The sequence below is a fragment of the Chlamydotis macqueenii genome, chromosome 8 (assembly GCF_036417535.1).
Source record: "Chlamydotis macqueenii isolate bChlMac1 chromosome 8, bChlMac1.mat, whole genome shotgun sequence".
Taxonomy (NCBI): Eukaryota; Metazoa; Chordata; class Aves; order Otidiformes; family Otididae; genus Chlamydotis; species Chlamydotis macqueenii.
The window spans coordinates 21,808,110-21,833,379 of record NC_141563.1 but is presented as its reverse complement, the minus strand read 5'-3'; the positions used below and the strand labels follow the sequence as shown (position 1 = coordinate 21,833,379).

At 40.1% G+C, this 25,270-nt stretch overlaps 1 protein-coding gene across 7 annotated transcripts in view; it reads right to left on the bottom strand.

The window, feature by feature from the left end:
- ODF2L (outer dense fiber of sperm tails 2 like) overlaps positions 1 to 25,175 on the bottom strand; it is a 35,043-nt gene extending 9,868 nt beyond the window's left edge. For 2 of the 7 annotated variants that reach the window (XM_086753298.1, XM_086753296.1), the window contains exons 1-10: positions 24,910 to 25,175; positions 20,986 to 21,119; positions 14,630 to 15,416; positions 13,493 to 13,678; positions 11,876 to 11,995; positions 8,194 to 8,256; positions 7,893 to 7,964; positions 5,984 to 6,100; positions 2,683 to 2,868; positions 1,242 to 1,351 (exon numbers count right to left, since the gene is read on the bottom strand). In XM_086753298.1, the coding sequence (XP_086609424.1) occupies positions 1,242 to 1,351; positions 2,683 to 2,868; positions 5,984 to 6,100; positions 7,893 to 7,964; positions 8,194 to 8,256; positions 11,876 to 11,983 (656 nt within the window). In that variant the 5' untranslated portion in view covers positions 11,984 to 11,995; positions 13,493 to 13,678; positions 14,630 to 15,416; positions 20,986 to 21,119; positions 24,910 to 25,175. Of the gene's footprint in view, positions 1 to 1,241; positions 1,352 to 2,682; positions 2,869 to 5,983; positions 6,101 to 7,880; positions 7,965 to 8,193; positions 8,257 to 11,875; positions 11,996 to 13,492; positions 13,679 to 14,629; positions 15,417 to 20,985; positions 21,120 to 24,909 lie in introns of all 7 variants that reach the window. The other 5 variants (XM_086753292.1, XM_086753294.1, XM_086753297.1 and 2 more) reach the window with 5 other exon arrangements.
- Between the last annotated feature and the right edge of the window lie 95 nt (positions 25,176 to 25,270).

Sequence of the window (25,270 nt, the reverse complement as noted above, 5' to 3'; positions counted from 1 at the left end):
GTCTGCCAAAGAAAATGGCATATCTTTCATGTACATTAAGATTTGACTGCGTAGTTTGAATAAGGTTGGACAATTTTGTGTTGTTTTTCCCTACATGAACGAACTATTCAAACACGCATCTCAGAGGAACTCTTCTCCAACCTCTAGTGAAGTGTTGTGGTTTAACCCCAGTCAGCAACTAAGTACCACACAGTCACTTGCTTACCTTCCCCTTGCCCTCCACCCCAGTGCAACAGGGGAGAGAATGGGATGAGTCAAAGTAAGAAAACTCGTGAGTTGAGATAAAAGCAGTTTAATGACTGAATTTTTTTTTTAAAAGTAATGAAAAAGAAAACAACAAAAAGAGAGAGAAACAAAAGCCAAGAAAAACAAGTGATGCAACCATTCACTACCCGCTGACTGATGCCAAATCAGCCCCTGATCAGTGATCACAAAGGAGAACCAAGAGCACTCTCAGAACAGTCTCAAGCAGCCATCACAAAACATCCATTTCTGAGGATCTGCCCACCAGCCAACAACCCTTTTATGGTATAGAATCCTTCTTTTGGCCAGTTTGGGTCAACTGTACCGGCTATACCCCTCCCAGCTTCTTGCACCTGCACATTAGCAACACCTGTGAAGCTGAAAAATGTCCTTAGCAACAACTTGTCTTAGCAACAACTTGTCTTAGCAACAACTAATAACATCAGTGTACTATCAACATTCTTCACATACCAAATCCCATAGTAAATCCAAAGCACAGCAACTACGGGGAAGAAAATGAGCTCCATCCCAGCCAAAACCAGGACAGGTGAGACATTAGTGGAACTGAAGTAATTTTACTGTGATTAGTCTGAAGTAGAAACTAGAAGCCTACGTAAGAACCTTCTCCTACACAGAAGTAGACATAAGAGTTAACACTCAAGCTGTTTAATCAGTTACTAAATAAATGGTTCTGAGGAAAAAGCATAGTAGCGACTAGCAAGTTCAGGCTAACTGGAAGTATGCAGGGGAAAGAATATATTCCTTACTTGTATGTGGGAATTAAGTTTCTAAAAAAGTTGTGAAATCTAACAGAGAGGGTGCTTAAATTTTTTCTAGTCTCCAACTTCTAAATCCTGCTCAGAATTTTAAAATATGAATACATAAACTTGTTTACATTGTCAACCTGAGTACTACACTACTAAATATCAAGATTGTGTGACTTTGGCTTCTGTGTGACTACAGAAACCAAAAAGAAATAGATCAACAGTTTAACTTACTTCTTAAGACCTTCTGTTTGAATTTCCAATGTTGTCTTTCCTTCAACCATTCTATCATGCTGTTTTTTCCAGACATCAGAATCTGACAGTATCTCAGACAGTTTGGCTTCCTAGAGAATACAGGAATTACAAATTATGTAACAAAAGAATGTAATGAAGAATACCATCTAGTTCTACAGAATTTTCTAAACACAAGAGCTATTTAATATAAGAAGGCTTAGATCTCGCTAGTACAGAACAATGTAAATTTTTTATTGTCTCAAAAAAAAATAAACAAAATCATACACATTTTAAAAACTTCAGGTCTAAGTACAGGCTTATGTTCAAGGCAGAGACACAGTTAAATACTGGCACTGTACACCAACTGTAGAATACAACAATATTTCAAAATTTAAGATTAAAATATTTTCTTACAACAAAAATATTTGTCTCCACTACATCTATACTACATATAAATCATATATATTAATACAAAAATAAAATTATGCCAAGACATTTTAAGAATAAAAAATAATAGCTAGGTAAGAAATCAAAAATTAAGTGAAGTCCCTCAAAGAATTATGGATAATTAACCAACATGTGCTATCTTGAAAGTACACTAGGTCTTCGGTAGGGAAAGAAAACAATAGTGTGGCTACAAATCATCAAAAGTTCAGGAGTTAGCTGTCATCCATCTGTACTGCTAAGTGTACTGAAAGATCCACCACCGTCTTCTCACAAAGATCAAAGAAAACAAAAAACATTATCAACCATCTCCTAGTATACTAACTTGAAAAGTATATCTTTAATATTGACATATCCAAAATGATGGCAACACATCTAAAAGTATGAAAACATACTCTTATTAGGAAATCTAAATAAAGGCAATAAAGATCTCAGCACAGTTCTGATCCACCTGGCGTTTTTGAACAATTACACACTGTAGGGATATGCGGAGCAAGAATCTAAGGAACAATGTGGATTAAGGAAATTTTGTACATGGATTGGGAAAAGTTTTAGAACAAGTAGCTTAGAAACAGAAAGCCAAGTATCCACATGAGCTGTCATACTCTGATAAATAAAGAAAACAAAGACTTCAAACTCCAATCCAAACTGGATTCTCAGTACTTCTGAGATTAGTCAGTGTATATCCATAAAGGTCTAACAGGAAGATTGGGAGAGGCGTAACTGAAAGCTGATCAGACTCCTCTTGCTACAGTTTGAAGCACACAACATCATGGTTTAAGACATTCACTACATTTTAACAAAAAAGGCAGCGAATGTAGTAACAGTTTGCATGTCCCTTACAGCAACCTTTTCCTTAACCAAGGAGCAAAAAAAATGAGAGAGATACAAACACAGCACGACCAACCAACTTCTCCTATTTTCCACAGGTGAAAGTCTCCCAATTGTTCAATTTAAAACAATACAGCACAGCATTGCTCACAGCGTAGTCGCTCACACGTTCTCTTATTCTGGAGGTTAAATTTTCCACAGCTGCCTCAAAGCATTCAGCTCTTTGTTTCTGGGACCTGATTGCTTTCTTCAGAGCAGTCTTCTTTTGCTCACTTGTTTCCCTTAAGGCTAACATCTGGTGCTTGCATTCACCGACTTGAAGTTTCCATTCTGCTATTTTCTTTTCTAGAGTCTGCAGTACAATTAAATAGAAACTTTTTCAAAGTCTACACCTTACAGATGATTTTGTGACATAGCATAATCAGGAACACCAATTACATTTACCATCTGTTTTCATAATGTCTTCGTATCTCAAATTTTGTGGTTGACATGAAGAACTAGACAAGATCTGTCTAGCAGCAGGCAAGAGAAGATACATGTTGGGAAACTAATTATAAAGATGATCAAGAGAAGAAGTTGAGGAGGTGTTGAAGCAGGCAGGAGGAGGGGGAAAGACAACAATCTGACCATTGCTGCGTGCTCTTAGAAATGAATGCAGAATTTCAATGTAGAAGGCATAGCATGGATGTTAAATCCATTTATGAGGAAAAGTGGTTTCGTCATCCCTAGTGACTGATTTCTGTAAAGAATATCACCTTAATGACGCTACCCGCAATATTCACTGATGTAGTAGCAGACTGTGCTCTGAATCTACAGCAAGCACACACATAACTACGGCTGGAGATAGGTATAACTGCATATGAAATTTGAATACGAAAGTTAAGATCTTAGATTTGAATTTAAATCAAGAAGCTAGGAAAGGCCAGGGTCTTTTCTTGAATACACGTATTAAGATATTGTCTGTAATTAGATGACAATAGAATATTTTCTTGCAAGATCTCAGACTTTTTCCCATGTGTATAATGGCCCCACTCTATTAATGAAATAGAATTAAGAAACTATCTTTTATGGGAAGTTATATTTTGTGTTCAACAGATAGTGAAGCAGAAAATGCAAAAAGAAAAGATTAAGTGCTGCCTTGCCCACAGCAGACAATTGTTTAAAGGTAATTAAAACAGGCTATGATAAAGTTTAAACCAGAATGGTAAATCACACATTGTAAGATCAACAAATAACTATAATTTCCCGAGTGTTTGATTTTGCACCACTCAGGAAATAAAATACATTTGCATTAAATGTATTTTAATGCATTTAATTTTATTATCAAATATGCACAATACAATCGAGAGGAGAGCTGAGTTCTACAACTCTATATTATCTTTCCTACTGCTGTTAATATTTCTAAGTAAGTAGATTTTCACATCACTCTGATAAAGGGACTGTACTGATCCCATCCTGTCTAGGAAGCTAACCTCTCTAACTTCATGACTTTTGTATTTTTCATCTGCATATCACTTGTTATTTAAATATTAATGGAAAAAGAGACCAGACGTTAAAACACTACATGATGACATACAAAAAATTCAATACTGGACTCTGCTTCAAGGAGAATCTCAGATGCGATTAATTTTAAGATGCTACAGTTTACAAAAAAACATGACCAAGCTGCCAGTAGACAACTACTTTCATAAAGACAAGTTCCATTCATTATTCTTCTGCCAAACTACAGCAATGTAAGTAGGCTAGCAGTGTAAGTAAATTTGTCTTAACTCACTGATAAATATCCTAAGAATGATTAATGCATTTGTTTCCTACATTTGAGTCTGTCTGACACTTAATTATGTTCTACGTGAATAAAGACCAGAATGACATACATTTACCTACTGACTACATTAATGTGCCAGCCTTACTCAAGATACTATTTGCTACTTGCTATAAAATACACATATTATATATATGAGAGGATATCTGTCAGTATCGGTCCTGCTAACGGCCCTGAAACTTATCCACAATCAATGCAAAATGTACACGGTTTTCCAAGTGACAGATGGTCTCAAATACTGGGACTACCAAAAGGGAAAGTACTACTTCAGAAAACAAAATTATAAAAGCCACCAAACGTGCAGAAAGCAGTTTTCATATAGAGATGCTTATAGGGCATTTAATAAACAAAGATGTGACTTGGGGGGGTGATGGGAGAATCCCTTCAATAAATTGAGCCAATAGAAAATCTAAGTCTATGTATGGACTTCGTTAACTGTTGGTATAAGTACACAACTGTCATTGCCTGTTATAACCGCAGGAGGTCACAATCACATTAAGAATAAGTGCTTTGGGCATTATTTAGTGCCTGAGGTAAATTTAAATGGAGAATTAATTTCATAAGAGTAATGCCAAGCTATAGCAAGCTTGTCCAGATATTAACAAAATAATCACCAGGATTTAGCAACTGACTTCAGCACTTTTTGAAGAGCAGACAAACAAAACTTTTAAATAAAGATTGAATGAAAAATACAGTTGTATATCAAGCTACTTTATCAAAGTATTGCTTAATGAAAATGTTTTTGGAATTCTAATAATTGTACTATGTAGAACAAGAAAGCAATTTTTATTCAGAAGAAAACATGAGGTATTTATAGTATAGACATAGACATACATGACTTTGTTTGAAACTGAATTGCTAAAGGTTCCTTAACAACTTCAAATTACACAATTCATAAGGGATGTTTGCTACTAGAAAAAGTTTGGAAATTAAAAATTTGGAAATTATTTTTCAGCCAATATTTTCTCATTCATGCCTATGTTCTTGACAAATGTCAAATACTACAATCTGAGGCCACACACAGCTCCAGCCTCTGACATGTGACCTCTTCTTTGCCTTGTTCTAAAGCCAGTAACTGCTCCCAATGCCCAAATTTACCTCTTGCTTTTTAGAGCAGAAAACAGAAATAATTTCACCCACCTTAAACAAAGTGAGATTAGGCATTAGACTGAAGTGTTTCCCTTTCAGTCAGTATTAAGAGGTTTATTGATTCCTCCACAGTCAATAAAAAGAAACAGGTGGTGATTCATCATCCTTATCTTACAACAAACTCATCCTGGGGACTTGCGTATCTCTTCCTATAGACTATCTGGAGACTGCCTCATGATCTGTATCTATCTTCTAGACAGTACAGGCAGGTGACTGCAAACGCTTCTGTGTGTGCTTAACTTCTCTTCAGTAGAACTGCTAGAATGCACAAGTTGAGAAAAGAAGGAAAAAAACCCAAACTTGCCATTAAGATCGTGTGGTCAGGCAGACTGTGCAAAATACAAATGCTAATGATTTTTACTACTTGGGATTTTTCTTCTACCAAGAGTTTGATTTCAAGGGATACTTTAACTCTCACATCTGTGTTAAGCTCTAAGCACAACAAGGCTTTGCTAATTTTTTTCACATAAACTAAAACAAAAGTAAAAATGCTGACCTGTATTTTTATTTTTAATTCATCATTTTCCACTTCTTTTCTTTGAATCTGACATTGCAGGTGAGCTTGTACTGCCTTTACTGACCTCGACAGGTGGTATTCCTTTTGTACATTCACCTAAGAAAGAGAAATAAACACAGATCTATTGGTCTATGGAGACATGCTGTATGATGCTATCTATATTCTTTCTACTTTGCCTTACAGTTTCTAACTGACACCTGAATGTCCATAAAAGCTAGAAAAGATAAAACATGCTCTACAAGTATATTCACAAGCAGTAACTTGTTAAACATTATGTCATTAATGTTAAACAGAAATCATAAACTTGAAAGAATGTGTGTATAATCGATGCCTCATACTTAGTCTGGCTCTTTAGGTAGTGTGACCAAGGCCTGAAAGCACGAACTCAGAAACCCAGGCTGAGAAGAGGCAACTTGCTAGCAGGATGACCAAAACCGAGCCACACTGATCAGCCCCACCCTGACTCATTAGACTTGAACTGATCTTCATTAAATACCAAAGACCACCACCTGCTATTAGAAGTATTAATACATTTAATTCAAACTGTAATTTGAGGGGGATAAATAAAGCATAAGGGAAGAGGCAACTTATGTCACCAGCACTGAAGTCAGATGATTCTATGAAATTTCTTGCAACTTGATTCCTTTGGCTTGTTCTAAATAAGAAATAATGAAAACAGGTAGAAAGAAGTCATATTATCAGTATAGACTAGAATGCACTGTAATGCACCATTGCAGATGTTCATTACGGATACCAATAAGAAAGGCAGACTCAGATTCAGCTAGGTACTGATGAAAACGCCATTTATTAGAGATAACTTAAGAAGGAACAAGGGGACAATACAGATAATAATTTATCCCTTCAGATGCTGGGCACCCCAAATTGCTCAGCATCAGACAGAAATCTAGTCAGGGTGCATGATGCACAGATCTCATCAATGCTGAGGTTTGCTGGCATTGTGGTCTTCAGGATGTTTATAGGCTTTTCTGTTCAGCATTTCTACTCTCAAGAAAAAAAAAAAGATGTTTCTATGAAAACATGCTGCTTCACTTCAAGGTAAAGACAAGGACGTGCTAACTGCCAGGTGTGAAAGTGGGCAACCCCACAGGTTCCTCTGTTACAAACAGCTGGCTAAGTTTATCTTGCAGCCAAGTGATATGTTCTCTTGGTTAAGCAAAGTAAAATTCTTAAAGAAGAACCATGGCTCTCAACAAACCCCAAGGAGTTACAAAAATCAAAGTATACCGTTGTCTTCCTAAAGACTCAACCGAGCCTACACTGTCTCTCTCACTAACGCTGAACCGCACTCATTGCACACACATAAAGTGCACTTCACAAGTACTGTAACACTTTGCTACCAGTAAAATAATTTTGAAACTTTTGTAGTATCTTCTTATACAGCACAGACAACTCCTCCTATGTTGGTTTCTGCACTGAGACCCTTCCTTTCGTTCAGAGAATGAACGAGGTCTTGTCAGCCTTTGATGATATTAGCTCTGCTGTCACTACTGCCTTTCCCTATTCATTAAACTCAAAGACCCATGGAAACTAACGGTGAACAGTATGTTTATTTTACTCTGTATTACTTCATCATAAGTAATTTTTTTCCAGAACTACTGCAAATCTGTAAATGAGAAGCCAAAAGCCATTAGTCTAGATGTATGCCCCTCCCTGAACGGAGGAACATTAGTGTTAAGGATAAACTGTATCCTTATTAGGTTTGGATACAGTCTTGACGGTTTTTAAGTATTTCTGTAGGAAGTATCTTTCAGGATTTTCCTTTTTTAAAGGTCATTGAAATAATTGCTTTTCTAAAAATATAACATTTGCAAATAAGAACCTAGTACATTGGGAGAACACACTCATTCCAACAGACCTGGTCACTCACTTTTTCAAGCTGAAGCCTGGATGAAAGTTCTTCTATGTGTTTCTCCTTTTCAAGTATTTTTCTCCTGAGATTCTTCATGGGGAAACAAACAAACAAATTATTTTAATGTCTGTATATACAACAATGCAACATCAATGCACACTAATAAACACTTCAGATGTAAAACTAGGATTCCATTTTGTGATGATAAACCACAAATACTCCCACCTTGCCACTGTCACTTGGAATTGTACAACATCATGATGTAGCCATTTTCAGATGTACAGCACAGAACAAGAGACAGAAATTTTCATTTACTTACAGTATTTTGCATTTCATTATCACTTAACTTCTGCATCAAAGTGTCAGTGTTTTCACTGTTTAACTGCAAGACAGAAGCAGGGAACATAAAAAAATTACTTCTGGTTATAATTGATTTAGCATTTTTCAACACTTTTGATTTTGGTACATCTAATTTGCTACATTTTCAAATTTGGTACATATAAATATAAAAGCTCACATACTCATGAGCTACTTAAAGAGTTGGTGGTTTAAACCCTAAAGATTCAATTTATATTGTGCAAAGAACTTTGTAGCTAAGGAAAACAAACTAGGGCCATTCCGTACACCAATTTCTTTCTTTATTTCACCTAAAAGGATTCTAAATACCATAAATACTTAAGTGTTATTTAAACACACAGTCAAATGGTAAAAGCATTGCACAAATGCAACTCATAATACTTTAAAGATTAAGTATTAAAGCCTTTCAGGAACTTCAGTTAGATAGGAGAATTTGAAGACTGAACCAGAAAGCATAGGCTAGGAGAACACAAAAATCAACCTACATTAACTGTTACTACAAATCCAAAAAAACTTATGTGCCTATAAGATTGTCAACTAAACTCCTCATTTTAACATGTCTTATTTTGGGGGTGAGGTAACTTTCCACTAAAAAAAAAAAAAAGACTTGTGGGACTTTCAGAAGGAGCTGTAAACCCTAAAAAATTTCATTTCAGCAGTGAGAGGATAAACCCACTGCCGCAAGGTGGAAACTTTGGCATCAAAAGTTTTACTAAAACTCCTTGCAAAACAGTAATCTTATCCTGGCCGGCATATAATTCCTCAGAATATTCTGTAATCTTGACCCATGTTTATCTGTAAAGTCAGTACATGGACCCCAATTCTGTATCCAGGCTTCCACCTCTGCATGCACTACAAACTTCTAAACATTGTAATCAGCAGCAGTCTCGTCCTTTCCTGACTACGCTGAGTCAGATTTGCCATCAGCAAATAACTAATATATAAACAGGATGGTGTTTTGTGACCCCACAGTAATTTATCAGCAAAAACAGACGTGCTTAGAAGACTTCCCAGAACTGAGAAGTGACGGGAAACCTCAATTACTTATATCAACTTTCCATTCTTAGGAAATTGTCTTCCTCACAGTTAGCTCTCTATGACCTTTCTCTCTAATGGTCAACAAAAAGCTTCTTGCTGTAAGACAGTTAGCATTGTCTATGAAAATCTGAAAATCAAGAATATTACACTTAAAATTAAAAAAAAATGTTCAGAATAAACACCCATCTCTATTCGCTTGCAAGAAGAAAAGGTTAGCTTTATGACTTCTGAAAGCAAGCAAGCAAAGACAAATCACATTTAATTTTAAAAGAAATCTACATTTGTGCAAGTTCCACATGACATGACTGTTAAACAGGAATTTGTGACCCACCTCCTGTTTTAACATACATAGCAGGAACTTTCCTAGTGCATGCATTTGCAGGAACTTTCTTAGTGCATAGGACATTAAAAAAAAAATCTTCCTAGTATGTTTATTAAAAAAGATTATAAGACTAAACATTAGTTTAAGATTGCCATAAGAAATGTACATTTTCATTGGTTCTATGTTTATCATAGAATAGTTTAAGTCGGAAAGGACCTTTAAAAGTCATCTAGTCCAACCCCCCTGCAAGGAGCAGGGACATCTCCAACCAGATCAGGTTGCTCAGAGCCCCGTCCAACCTGGCCTTGAATGTTTCCAGGGATGGGGCATCCACCACCTCTCTGGGCAACCTGTTCCAGTGCTTCACCACCCTCAGTGTAAAAAATTATTTCTTTAGATCTAATCTAAATCTACCTCTTTTAGTTTAAAATCATTACCCCTTGTCCTATTGCTACAGGCTCTGCTAAAAAGTTTGTCCCCATCTTTCCTGTAGGCGCCCTTTAAGTACTGGAAGGCAGCCATAAGGTCTCGCTGGAGCCTCCTCTTCTCCAGGCTGAACACCCCCAACTCTCTCAGTCTTTCTGCATAGAAGAGGTGCTCCAGCCTTCTGGTCATTTTTGTGGCCCTCTCTGGACCTGTTCCAACTGGTCCATGTCTTTCCTGTGCACAGGGCTCCAGAGCTGGATGCAGTACTCCAGGGGGATTCTCACCAGAATGGAGTAGAGGGGCAGAATCACCTCCCTCAACCTGCTGGACACGCTTCTTTTGATGCAGCCCAGGATATGAGTGGCCTTCTAGGCTGCGAGCACACATCGACATTTATGCCTTACATATTTTCTTACTTGGTGTTCTAGGCTCTCAGATTCTTTGCTTACATGAGTAAAGTATTTTCCATCTTGGCTAGCTTTTGTAGTTCTATGATAATCCTTATTATACAGCTAAATCAGTGAACAGTTTTTCAGCTTCTCCAGGTGACACATAATTTTCCCTGCAACAGCATTCATAATTATGTAACATTTAGTATCACCCACAGTTAGGACACTGATGTTGCCAACTGAAGGATATCAACATAAAACAAGTCAGCTCTTCAGGAGTATTATTAAGGAATAAATTTAAAGATCAAAGAAATCTCTCATTTATGACTCCAACAAGGCTAAAAGCCTGTGATATCACAGGATGTACCTTCAAACTGATCACTCACACAATACACCTAATCTACAAGGCAAAGGTCAACTAAACAGTTAAGGTGGAGGCCAAGTTCTGCTCAGACACCAATATGTGTGGCAGAGTTTTCCGAATTTGGAAGCAGTAATGGATTTTCTCTCTTCCCAGTTTGGAAAAGCTCCTCACCAGGCAGGGCTGCACAGGAACATGATGCTGCCCATGTCACAGCAAGTTCAGAGCAAAGTATCAGTGCCTACTACCGAAATGCATCCCATTCCCCCTGCTTCCTTCTCAAGCACCGGGAACCTGCTATCGCCCTCATTCTTTCCCCAAACACCTCCCTTGTGCCTCTGCCCTCGCACTCCAGCATGACTGATGCCTTTGCCAAGCACAAAGTTATCCAACGTTCAGTCAGCTCAGTGTGCCCCACTGACTACTCGGTATTTTTCAGAAGTGGATTGTCTTGCTGTCTCCACCCACCAGGATTCATTTCTCCTGCTTTCAGCCTGTGCCAGGTGCAAAACAATTTGTCAGGCTAAGAGTTTATATTCTTACATCTGTATCTCCTTAGCATAATTAAGACAATAAGTAACAGAATTTGTGAAGTTCCCATCTAAAAAAATAACTTCCTCCCAGAATCAGAATGTAGACTGCTCTGCTTCCAACGATTGCCATAAGGAAATAACTACACTCCAAACACCTACTTTTTAATTTTTTATATATATACTACATTTATGTGTTTTGTTTTACAGGTTTGCATTTCCTGGCAGACCTCAACTTGTGTAACACAGTGTAGGCCTCTATAGCGTTTTCTTCTTTATATAACCAAAACTAAGTTCTTGAATTTAATTACTTCTAGTGAAAATAGCATCTTGGAAGATTAAGCACTGTGTTTCATTTACACTAGCCCATCTATGCAAACAGAAGAGAACAGATAAGAATTTTTCCATAGTTTCAGTATACCATTTTTACGTCCAGCACTCTCTTACCCATTTTTTGAAATAGCAGCTACTTCCCACCTATAGCTAGGAAGTATGTTTTGAAATATCTGGTTTGAATCTTGTTAACAACGTAAATATAACAAAAACAATCAAGCTTAACAGGAATAGAATGAACTTACCTCAGTAGCACCAGGAACAAGCACCATCTCCTGAAGATCCGAGTCCAATAAAGGAGCAGTAGAGTGATGTACAGGTAAAGAGAATGATGACTGCAATGATGACAACATTTTGTTTTAACACTGTAACGAGACATATGTTAACATATATTGGTGTTCTGTGAATCAGTAACTGAAACATTAGTGGTATCCCAGGTTGTTCCAATGAGAAAATGCAGCGTAAAGTAAACCCCAAGTCTCATCAGAGATTCACCAGTTAATGCAACTGAAGTCCTGCACACATACTCATACCCTGTAACCACTTAACCAGCACTGAATTCACACACTTGATGCACAGAAATAAAACCCCTCAACAGTAGAAAATCGAGTGTGAGGACTGTGTGAAGGACTGTGTGAAGCTCGCAGCTGCAATCTCCCGCTCCCCGGCCCAGAGCGTGAGGAGCAGGGCCGCAGCCCGCCCAAAAGCAGCCCCAGCCCGGGCCCTGCCTCGGGCCCTCTCCCCTCGCCCAGCGCCCCAGCGCCCGCCCGCCCGCGGCTGCTGCCCCGGAAGGGTCCCGCGGGGCACCAGCCCTTCGGCTTCCCCCCCGCACCCCCTCCCGCGGGCCACTGCTTTCTCCCCGGCGCCCTCGCACGCGCCCGCCGTCCCCTCACCGCCGCCGGCCGGGAGCCGTTGCCGGAGCAACCGGCCGTTGCCGCGGCCCGCTCCTCTGGTGGCGGGCGGGAGGCGGCGGCGGCACCCGCCCCCCTCCCCCCCGCCAGCCTGGTCCCAGGGGCCCGGACCCGCCCTGGCCGGCGGCGCAGCGGGGACAGACACCCCCCGGTCGAACCGCGCCGCCCCTCAGTCGGGGCTGGTGCGGCCCGCGGAGAGCCGGTGAGACAAGGGCACAGGAGGCAGCTGTGCGGGCCGCTGCGGCCTTTGCGGAGCGGCGTGGGCCTGCGACCTCGGCGGGCCCGGAGAAGCCGCATCGGCCCTTCCCCACAAGGACGAGGTTCCTGCGGACAGGAGGCAAAGGCGCTTCGAGAAGCGGCTGTGTCCGTTATCGCCCCGTGACTTGTGCAGGTGCGGTACTCCTCATGCACACCCAAGGAGGTTTTCAGAGCAAGATGGACAAGGAGAGCTCTGAGGTCCTGTGAATCCTGTTTTCTTTCTGGGTGTTTCCATTAATATCCTTTTTCTTGAGGTTAAACAATAAGTATTCATGTAACCTGACTGTATGTGAAGCTTTTTTTTGCCCACACATTATCAAAGATTGTATAAAAGCCACATATTTTTAAATAATCACGTTCTGATGAAAAATAAACCAATTACTCTTGCATCACATCCCATGAGAAAGCACTAATGACACTTGAGGTGGCACGTTTATACAATATCCAAGGCATCACAAGAGATGTATGGCAAGATCACTCTCAGATAATGAAGTGTGCAAAACAGAATGATCATGTGATACAACCATGATCACATGTACAGATACGTGTGTCCATACGTAGATATGTACATCACTACATAGATACATATCACGCACAATGATAATCTGCACATTAATTTTGTTTAGAAAAATGCATACTGACAGAAATACTACTTTTTAATATGCTAACTAAAGATCAGTGTTGGCAACTTACATTAAAAAAAAAATCCTCTCCTCGGGAGATACAATCAAAATGAGTATATAACTTATCCTTTGGCATTGTTTGTAAACATGCCAGTGTGTTTGTAGTTTCTTCTCTTGCTGGCAGTGGAATTTCAGAAGTCAGAGCAGTCATTCCCTTTATACGCTCTTTGGATAATATTATCTAGCCACACGTGCACTGTAATAAAAATAAAAATCAAAGGTTAAATTTCAACCTTTTTAATTCTAGTAGAGGTGAAATCACTCCATACTCCATTCTGGAGTGAGTGCCTGTTTGCACTGAATTACAAGGGAGATTATGTCTTCGCATGTGCAAAAGGCCTAATGTTTTGTTCTCTACAGGACCCTCAGCCTTGAACTGTGAATTGACCATCCCTGCCAGACGTTTGCTTCAGCATCGCGGTTCATGAGCGCTATCTTTGGTGTCTCATACTTGGCTCAGGCAGAATTCTTAATTTCAGCTTCCCAGAACTTGCTATATGATTGACTTAATTTTAAAAGAAAGCAATAAATTTTTGCAATTATCTAAAAATATAGTGATTGCTTATATAATAAATAACTATCCACCGGTGAGGGCTAATTAGCATGATAATTAGCATTGTGCTCTCTACCTCATAAACAAAGAATGAATTACAAGTTTCAGTCCTCAAAACCACATTTTAATGACTGTGGTACAATCCGCATAGTGGAAAATAACTAAAGGACACATGATGCACAGTTCCACGATGACATAACTACAAGCCTTACTAAAAGAGGTGTGCTGGAGAGAGGCTTCTTTAGATACCACCGGAGCTCTGCTCTAAGGGTATAATTTAACCTTTCATTTCTGTGTCAGAAATTCAAGATTCCAAGGTCTTTCTTTGCTCATTGTTTTATTTTGGCAATAGCCTGCTATCAGAAAAGTCTCACAAAAGCAGGAGATTTGCTACACCCCTGTTCATTCACTGTTCCTTCCCCATCTTTTAATGCACTGCGTGCTGCAATACTAACCAGAATTTGTTTCTCCCAGCCATCCTTAGACACTCGCGCTGAGTGCCTTACACAGAAATATATATCCGGCAGAGACGGAGCAATGACATTTCTTCCCGCACACACTTATAAAATAGATATGGTGGGTTTTGCTACTTACCTGGCCTGTTTCTTAGCATCTCTCAGTCCACGTCGCAGCGTTGTATCTTCTCAGGCAGACAGACAGGAAAGTCTTTCACTCTACAGTGCATGGGGACAGCGTGCACTGGGGCGAGCTGCCCCGTGCAGTTATGGTGCTGTAGTGCTATAGAGTTCCTCACAGTCACCCACCGCAGGAGCCTCACCTCTGTATGGATGAATCAGCAGGAGCAGTAGCGGGTGTTTCTGCACGCACTGAAGGCATGGGAAGATATATAAGGCAATGCCAAGGTACAGCGAAGTAGCAGGGAGGGCTTTCTCTTGAACGACATTTTATGTGGCAGCAGGTCTGGGTGTCCTTCATTTGGAGACTGCAGATTCAATGTTGGTCTTCTTAGGATTGTCGAAGAACATTTGGGAACATCTCACCCTGGATGCAGGTTATAGCAGCTCCAGTGATGCAGAACTTCCCTTAATACATGTATTGACCTGCCTGGACCAGAGTTCCCAGGGCTAATTGTTCACCATAAATCCAGCTGTAGTGGTGCCACTCGTCATTTCAAGCTCAGTCAGACATCTCAGCTGTTTGCAGGAGACTCTTTAGATCTTCAAAGGAAGCAAAACTAGCTTTATTTCTCTTTTACTCAGCAGTCCTTAAATCCACTCACATTCATTCCTCAATTTAGACTTTCTCCGTGTACAGTGCAACCCAGGCAGTGAGTATGGGCCCTGTTTGTTCCCCTTAGGATGTGCATCTCCTGTGAAACATCTTCCTCCAATTCCTAAATTCCTACAGCCCCTTCCTTGTGCTGCAAAACGGCCAGAGAGCAGGGTGAGGTCCCAGAACTAGGACAGGTACCACAGGAGTCTGTTCAAGACTTGAGAAATGGGATAGAGACCTTAAGGGTGGAAGAAAGAGCAAGAGGACACATTACAGAGTGGAATTCCAAGCAAAAGGGTAGAAACAACTGAGAGAACATTGTATTTTCAAGGTTAAGGTTGCTTTATTTGTATAAATATAGTTTAGTTAGAGAAATTCCTTTCCAAGAGAAAGGGGCACACTCAAACATATAACTTCAATTTTAGACAGACTTTGGAAGGCTTGATTCTTTAACTGGCCAAATTATCTCTCTTATCAGTGAGAGCCCATTAACAAGTAGCCCTGGAAATTCTGCCTTGCAGCAAGCAGAGGCTGAGACCCTTTTGTGCATGGGTGGAGTGGACAGCCAGGCTGCCATTAGTGAGACGCGACCAATATCTACAGGAAAATGGGAAGCTCCTTTGAAGTGCTTAATGTGGCCAGCTGGAACTGAGTGGAAGCCTGGGCTGATGTAACATACCACAACTACTGCCAAGCCATTCTCCCTGCGTAATAGCAGGGATCCCACCCCCAGCTGGTTGTTCATGGTGCTGCTCCGGGAAGATCCCCTTAGATTTACCAAACCTCTGCTTCATCCCCAATAGCCTGTGGGTTCCCCAGTCCTGGGCACTCTCTGTGGGAGCAGCAGTCCCTGTCGCTAAAAACTCCAGCTTTTCCATGGTGGGAGGGCTGACCTCATTTACCCAGGTTAGCACAGCCTGGCTGTGCCCTTGCAGAGGCCAGCCCCACATGGGGCACTAGTGGGCTCCAGCTCTTGGGATTGCGGCAGCACTAGGCTGAGGATGGCTGTTTAGGAGAGAGATGGACCAGAAAGGCCCTTCCCATGCTGGGAAGCTGGGAGGGAGCTGGGGATCGATGCCCAATTGGGGGCTGTTCCTGGCGCAGAGCAAGCCAGGGAGGAGGGAGCCTGGCAAGCACCTGCCTTGCCTTCCTATGTGTGGAGCTCCAGCCCTCCGCACCTCTACCAGCTCTACTCAGGGTGCAGCCAGTCAAGTACAATTGCACAAGTTCACTTAAAGAGGAAGTAGAAGAAGGAATCCTGTAATTCCTGGCCAAAGGTTAAATTATGACATTTTTCTAATTTAAAGGTGCTTTATGTAGTAGATGACCAGTAAGTATTAAGTTGGTGTTTCCATACAGTAACAAGAGATTTACCTAGTTAAAGGCATTAACACAAAATGGTTCTTTTTAACAAAATACATATGAAATGCAGGTTGTCATAGTGGGACTACTCCTGTTTTTAAAGACATCCACATTACAAAAACACTGCCAGGTTTTCTGCATAGTAATGTTCAGATTTTATGTTTATGTATGAATAGCAAAAATAACCCTGTTTACCAGCAGGTATCTTGTTTGAGATATTAATTGTCAATAATTCTATACAAAGGTGCTGACACGAAGAAGTATGATGCAATCTACTCAAGGTACTTTATTTCTTTACAAGGCACTGGAAAATACAGTATAAAAGTGAATGCCCATGGGAGAAATACAACCACCAGACTTAGCCTCAAGCAAAATTAAGCCTGGTATATACCAGGCTACAGAGAAAATGGTAAAGTACGTATAGGAAACAGACAATTCTTTGTGTGATTTGTATGTCGGTGAGTGTAAAAGTTTAGCATATGCGATCATTTAGATTCACAAAAAGATTTAGATTCACCTCAGCACATGGAAAATGTTCCTAGATAGAGACTAAACAAAGCTATAAACTTGGAGCTAGAACAAACCTTTCTATAACAAGAGGTAATTTAAAAGCTGCTAATGGAGAAGGAGCGTGAGGGATACAGGGGAGAAGGGTGATCAGTATGACTGTTAGGTTGCTGACAAGCAAATTAAGAACTGGCTCAAACCAGAATTATTCAAACTTCTTACATAGCCAAGTACTTTTTACTCTGTCTTCCAAAACTGGGAAAAATGTACAATAATAATGAAAAAATGTTAAATTAAACAGTCAAATTATTATTCATAGTAAATATAACATGTCTAGCAAACATGAGTACTTTCATTTACAAGCTTGATACTATCAATGCAATTTCTAATCATGGGAATTACATTTCAGAACCAATATAATTTTTTTTTTTATAAATAATATGATATTATACACACTCTCCCCAAGTTTGCTGATGATACTAAACAGAGTGTCCTGGTGGACAACAAGCTGAACATGAGTCAGCAGTGCACCACTGCAGCAATAAAAGCAAATCAGCTTCTGGGCTGCATCTGCAGGGGGATTACTGCAGAAATAGAGGAGTGATCATCTCACTCTGCTCAGCACATATCAGACTGCATCTGGAGTACTGTGTCCAGTTCTGGTCTCCACAACTGTCCTGGTTCCGGCTAGAATAGAGTTCATTTTCACCTGAGCTGGGAGAGGAGCTGGAGCTGGAGCTGGAGCTGGTGGCCCCTGTGGCTGGGGGACACAGCTGGGATGGGTTACTAATTAGCCAACAGCTGGGATCATTTACCCAAATGAGCCCAAGGGCTGTTCCATCCCATGTGACATCATGGTCAGTGGATAAAGTGGGGACAGTGCTGAGGGGAATCTTCTGTTCCTTAGGAGGGAGCTGGGCACTGGGATCTGCTGTAAGCTATTATACTGTAAATTATGTGTTTCAGTATTTTATATTATTGTGTTTTGTTTGTTTTCCATGTCTGTTTTGTTTTCTTCTGTTATTCTCTTAAACTTTTTTTTTTATCTCAACCCATGAGCTTTCCCTTCTTTCTTTACCAGTTCTCCTCCCCATCCATGGAGGCTGTGGGGAGTGAGTGAGAGACTGTGTAGCTTGGCCCTGAGTGGGGCTAAACTATGACAGCAATTTGAAACAGACGCAGAAAGACCGGTCTAAAAGGAAGGTCATGAAGATGATCAAAGGGCTGGAGAACCTGCTCTGTGGGGAGAGACTGAAGGAGTTGGTTCACTTCTCCCTGGAGAAGAGAAGGCTCAGAGGGGGTCTCATCACAGTACTCCAGTACTTAAAGTGCATCTACAAAGAGGACAAAGGCTCTCTTTTCACAAGGAGCCACACAGAGAAGACAAAGGGCAACAGGTACAAGTTGCTCTAGGAGAGGTTTCATCTTGACACAAGAAAAAAAACTTTTCGCAGTGAGAATGATCAACCACTGGAACAACATCCCCAGGGACACAGTAGAGCCTCCATCACTGGAGGTTTTCAAGACGGAACTGGACAGAGTGCTAGGTAATCTCATCTAGGCTCCCTTTTCAATTAAAGGTTGAACTAGATCATCTTTTCAGGTCCCCTCCAGCCTGGGCTGTTCTATGATTCTATGGTTTTCCTGCATATATCAACAAATCTATGCAAACATTGAATAATCATCTGTTTTCTCCTCTGTCTTTATATCTGCAACGTTAAATTTTACCCTTTGTTCTACCTTTCTGTTTACATTTTAACAGCAAAATTTTTAAAAATATTTTAATGGAATTTGTCTACCTTGCCTTTCCTATTTCTATACTTTCCACAAGTTCTACTTTTTCTTTATCTAGGTTTCCAATTTTTTGTGGGTTTCTTTACTTCTGTATAATGCTATCTCTTAATGAACTTTACTATTGGATGTGTTTTCACATCTAAAATTCCAATCTCCCAAGCTGTAATAAATGTTGTAATTTCAGTTCATATCAAGGCCAGAATAGCTGTCACATTTAGGAGGACAGAGATTCTTTTGGAGAAGAGTCAGAAATAAAAGTATTATTTGCTGATATCAGTTCCCTCTAATAGTTTTTAGGTCTATGAATGTCCATTTATTCAGATATATTTCCTTTTGCTTTCTTCTGAAGTGTCATCTTATTCTCTAAAGTATTCCTTCTGCATACAAATTGTTTGGTAGGAACTACATCATACAATCAGAATAAGTGGGTGGCAGCACTGTTCCTGGAACTATTTCCTAGAGTTACATAAAAATACGACAGACCTGACATAGCCGATCTACATGATCCAAGACCAACTCCCACATTACTTGGAAGACACCCAACCCTACCTGCCTAGTGAGCAGCGCTACAGTACTCTATTGCATGGCGCCACTGACATCTAGTGGGCTCCAACAACACTTCCAGTTTTCCCAGATGTTCCAAAAATCGGTTTAGATCAAAGCATCTCTCCCTGGGATACTCTGACCTTAATATAAATGCATATTTGAAAACACAATCAAATATGAATAGTTGAACGTTGAATTTAGTACATAATGTTGTCTTTAACTATAGGAGCACAATGAAGATGTATTCGAATTAGGAACTCCAGTTTATTGACCTCTGTCTACAATAAAAGCTCTGAAGAATTCAGTTCAGGTAACACTGAACTCCTCCAAACATTTCTGCAAAAGACAGACAAAACTTGTTCTTTTGTGCTTCCTGACAAGCAACTGCAAAACGACAGGGTAAGACTGATTTCAATGATTATGTTTACACTAACAGTATGTACGCTCAAAAGCTATCTATGTGGGCTGGGGCCCTAGCTGCTGACACAACTGCCACGTGCTAGTTCAGACTAGCTAGAAAAGATGTGATAATTAAAGTCAAAATCATGCAAGCTTTGCTCCTCAATATAGTCTTCCCAATGCTCTTAATTTCAGCTTCCAGCTTTCTTCACAGACCTCATGGTGTTCCATGGAGAAGATAAGTTTAATTATTCCTATGTCAAACGTGGAGAAATCATGTGATAAAGTGACTTTCTCACAGTTATCAGCAGGGAAGTGGTAGAGCTGCAAACATACCTCCAGTCATTAAACTATCATTGCACAGGAAACTGAGGAAACCCCAGAACTTTATTTCCACAGAGGCCAGTTATGGCCTATAGAATTTTCCATACAGTCTTCCTCCAAGTAAAAGATAGACAGCTTCTTGTAAGATAGACAGCTGGTGTGTGGGACTAAATTATTATCCTACCTGGGTATCAAACTAACCCACTATGGCTCCAGGAAGTACTGGAAGGACAAAGATCACAAAAACAATTAGTATTTACGTAGTCCAGTTCCCTGAAATTTCAGGACTTTTGCCTGAAATATTTTGCCAATTGCTGCTTGCAGTCCTAGTACAACTCCACTTTAAGCATTTAGGGGAAGCACAGCAGCAGCTGCCATAAGGATCAGTGGAAGAGTGCACTAATGTGAAAAGGAGCATTAATTTTCACTCAGATAGGTGTAGTTTCTGAGCGGAAGCGTGCTGTTGAGAACAGCTGCTTTCTGGATCTGTCAAATCCAGTCCCCAGATTTTTCATGAAAGCCTGATTGTACACAGGCCAGGCAGCTGGCACTACTGATTTTATAATCTTTGCCTGGTTATTATCAAGCTAAGCTCACAGTTGTTAATGTTGGCAGAGAAGCTACAGACACACACACAAACAAATGCCCCTACCTATTTTAATAAAACAAGCTTTGACTATAAAGTAGAGGTAAAATTTAATAATGTTTATTTTAAATGCCACATTCTGTTCCTTTTATTTTTATATGTCTTTTCATTACATTAGTAAATGTTAAATTAAATTTACCTTCAGATTTTCACACACATCTGCTTTGAAAATCTGGTTCCAGGATTGTTGCTAGTCTTCAAAGTATTAGTTGGAGTTCTGCAGAGTTGTGACTGGTAATACATTGCCAGAACTCTTCGTTTCCCACTGTTTAACTGCATTAAAAGATGATATAAATATATAAATATTCATAAAACAGATGGTTTATGCAAATATATGCTGCAGTTAGATAATTATGAGTGTGAAGGGGAATAGTGTATATACACACAGTGCCACAAGATGTGACCCATATAACTCAATGTATTATAGAATTAAATGTTTATTAATTCCAACATGGGTACTACATTATTGGGATTACATATGCTACCAAAATGTGTTTATTCATTTTACTGTGTTTCCACAGTGATATAAACTGAATTATGGAGGCATTTTTTGGTTGCCTTTGTTAAATATTTGACTCCAAAGCCTTTGGTTTAAACACTACCTTCCCATAAAGTCAGAAAGCAGTACTAGGAGTCAGCTTAGAAGCATGTAAGTTATAAGCGATTATTTTTTATATAAAAAGATTTTATTTTCTTAATTATACTGTAAACCTTTATATTAATAGAATTTTGATTGGTTGGTTGGGTTTTTTTTTGATAAGTGTAAGCCTTTTAAGAATATGGTCCAAGACTTGTTAGCATGAAGGAAAGAACACTGGAAGCACTCCCAATGGATACACTAGATATTGGTAACTGGTATTAAAAGGATTGCTTTAAAATTCAAATATTTTAGGACAATCATATGTGCAATTATGCACATAAGGTGTGTATAATAAAAGTACACCTTAATAGCAAGGTTAACAAACAAAATAAAAATTGACATTATCTATCAAGCCATTCTGAACCAGACTAAACTATGCTAAACCTACAATGTTTCTGCACAGTGACCTTAAAAAATGGTCCAGATTCCACGCACATTTTCAAGAAAAACCTAATGACAAGAAATAAACCCTTAAGATTAATTTCTTCACAGATAAGCCTGATACAGAAGCAAAGTTAGTACAGAGTTAGTAACAGCAATTGTGCTGCAGCATCTAGTTATTCAACCTAGAGATCTCAAGCTTCTTGCCCTATTTTACAGTGTATTCAAATGTAATACTTTACTGCAAAACTTTACAGCTACATGGTCAAGATTTAGGTAGACAAATGTAACCATCTAGAGAGATATAAAGGACTAGAACGACAATAATTCTGCCCATTGGCCTGATTTGTCTCCCACTTCAGGAAATCTTGATCAAAAATCCTCAAATCATTACCAGGTAGCGGTATTGAAATTCTCTTTATAAATTCTACTTCTGATCATAGCCAGGGATGTTCCAGGGTCTCTTTATATCCAACAGTACAATGCTGTAAAAGGTTGTTGCTTCTCCTTGGATAGGTTATAAGCAAGGCTGAAGATCAGGCAGTAGGCAAATTACAGTGTTCACCATATCTGCTGATGCATTGGTCGCTGACCTGCTTCTTAATTGTCAGAGCTGAGAGCACACGGCATGCCTCAGTTTCTTTTTTCAGTGTGAGATGATTTTGTAGATTCTTTTGTCGCTTATACTTCAGTACTTTTACAAGTGACCATCCCTGCTGTCCACTCTGCACTTCCGAAGGAAGAAACGGTTCCTCCAGCACATGTGGCAAAAGTAAACATGCTGCCTCCTCAGCTGTTTGCAGCTGCTTTTATAGCTAGGGTATCTGTACACACCGTGCATTCTTTGAATGTACCTTCAGAGCTCTCTAGGTCAGTATGCAGTTTGTAACAAAGCCCACACACTAGGTATGGTCTCCTTACCTGAGCCAGACGTATCAGTTTATCCCGAACCCAAATCCCTGACAATGTTTTTGGCTCTGAATAGCAGCTCTAAAGCGGGACCACATTTCCTACTAAAAAAAAGGTATTGAAGCTTCCAATAAAGACAGGGCAGGCAGCCTGCATGCACTAATTTCTTAAAATGACAATGGGAATCTCCAAGATTCAGCTGTTAACACCTGAATGGCTGTTTTGTTTAGCATGCAAAAAAAAACATTTCCAGAGTTTGTCCTCAACACTATGTTATAGACTTACAGGGTGTGGAGAAAGAGAATTCCAAGAAAGGGAATAACTCAGGAGTGTTTTAAGAATAGTAGAATACTGTGGAACTTGGGAAACATGAAGTTCCACGTTGTGATCCAATAACCGAATTTATTTTTACATGGTAGAATAAAACAGGGAAAAATTATCCAAACTAGGGTTTTATATGAAATATATAAACATGCACTAGAACAATCTTCCTCTTAGACAAGCATAGTAACCGTTAGTCTGAAGAGTTATTTTCTCCCTCTCACTCACATTCTGGCTGCTTAAACATTCATGAAAGAGGAAGGATGTTAAAAGTGAGAACTGAAAAAACACATCCAATGCCCCACATATGCCAAACAGCCCATCTGCCAAAGGTGGAAGTACTGTGTACTTGAGGCATTTGCCTAAGAAGTGGTACTGTTGTGTTTAGGGCTTCTTAGGAAAGGAACAATTAAAAGTAGGTATTCCAATCCTACAAGAACACTCTAACCCAAGGGGGCTCAAAGGATGAGAGTCGTCTTCCATTTCCATCCAGGTTATATTAGAAAGGAGAGGTATCTAACCATTTTCTGAAGGAAAAAGCGGAGTGTCAAGACTGTCAGTCAATTTACTACAGAAAGCAGCACTTTCCTCTCTGGCAGGTGAGGCTTGCATGTCAGGGGCAGCAACAGGGTGCAAGTTTTAGGGGAGAACTAGCAGTATTTAGTTCGGGGAAGAGCTAGATTGTATTGGGTTGCTGTCAATTCCAGAACGTACCACTCCTCCAAGGCATTCATGGGGTACATCTCACCTGACGTGGTGCTTCTGCCTCAAGGCCAGGCACAACTGCTCTGAGTTATTTGGCATCTCTCTGTTTTTGTGGCACTCCATCGACGGGAACTGCTGACGCTTAGCACCAATGAAAGCTATGAAATTAAATAATTGCATCTGCTTGTCCAGATTTTAAATCTTTGGTCCTACTGTCTTTTGACATATCCTACACTGGTATCACAAGAAATAGTAATCAGCTCTTATACAACCATATAGGGCCGAGCATTACAAGAGAGACTCATGAGACCCTTATATGCTAGTAAAACTCATTTTAAGGAATGGAAACAAACTTGCCATACAGTTTTTACACATAAGTACTTACACCCCTGTATAAGTGAGACAATAAAAGCTGAAAAAGGTAAAATGTATTCAAGCAAAGCAAACACATACACACAATAGTTTTCAGATCCTCTCCTTATCAGTACTAAAGGTACAATGGGAACTTTACACAGCCTGGGTTTTGTTTTCATTTTAATTCCTGGAATCTGACCGACACGTAAGCAAGACTGCGTTGATTGTTATGGTTATTTCCTTTCTTTGGAGTTCACTTCTTGTCATAGGATTTCCTCTGACTTTATCAGATTTAGCCAAATGTTACTTACTATTTGGATTATGATGTAAATTACTTAAGACCAGGATCATTTTCAAGCTGTGAATATTAGTTTGCTGCCAGTGATGCCACATTGTACATCTGTTTTCTGACTGCTAGTCCATGTCAAAAGTCCTTTCTTCTTGGGCATTCAAAAATCATGATGAAAGAGGTTAAAATAATGGAAATTATTAAAATTAGAGACTAGTTTATTCTTCCAATTTGCTCAATTCCTGGCATTAAGTTATGCTGCCATACTCAAGGTATTTTCAAATACTCCCTTTGTGATGCTTCGGTGGTATTTTACAGTTGTATCTCAGTATACATTTATCTAAACAAGCTCTTTTAATAAATAGCCTTTTTCTGAACGACTTCTTAAAAATTATTTCCCAGCTCACATGCCCACGGTCTACCCGAAAAGCATTTTTCATGATGACAAACAAGATTTGACTTACAAGACACTGGACTCAAGAAATGGGGAACTTGTCCTCTCAGAGCCGGGTCCGAGGGCGCCAGCCCCGGCGGGACAGGCCGGGCCGCAGCCCCCCGGGTGGCGGGGTTTCCACGGCCCGGCCTGCCGCGGACAAGCGTGCCCGGGCGGGCCACCCCGGCCCGCACAAGGGGACTTTGCCTTTTCCGCACGCCCCGCTAGCTGGTCTTTACAGTAAAGGCCGCGACCGGCTGCGGGAAGCGTCCCTTCCCCCGCGGCGGGCGAGCTCAGGCCCCGCAGGGCGCCGATGGCAGCCGGGGCTCCCCGGGGCTGGGGCGCGTGCCGAGGCCGTGAGACGGGGCCGCCCCCCACCACGGCAGGAACCC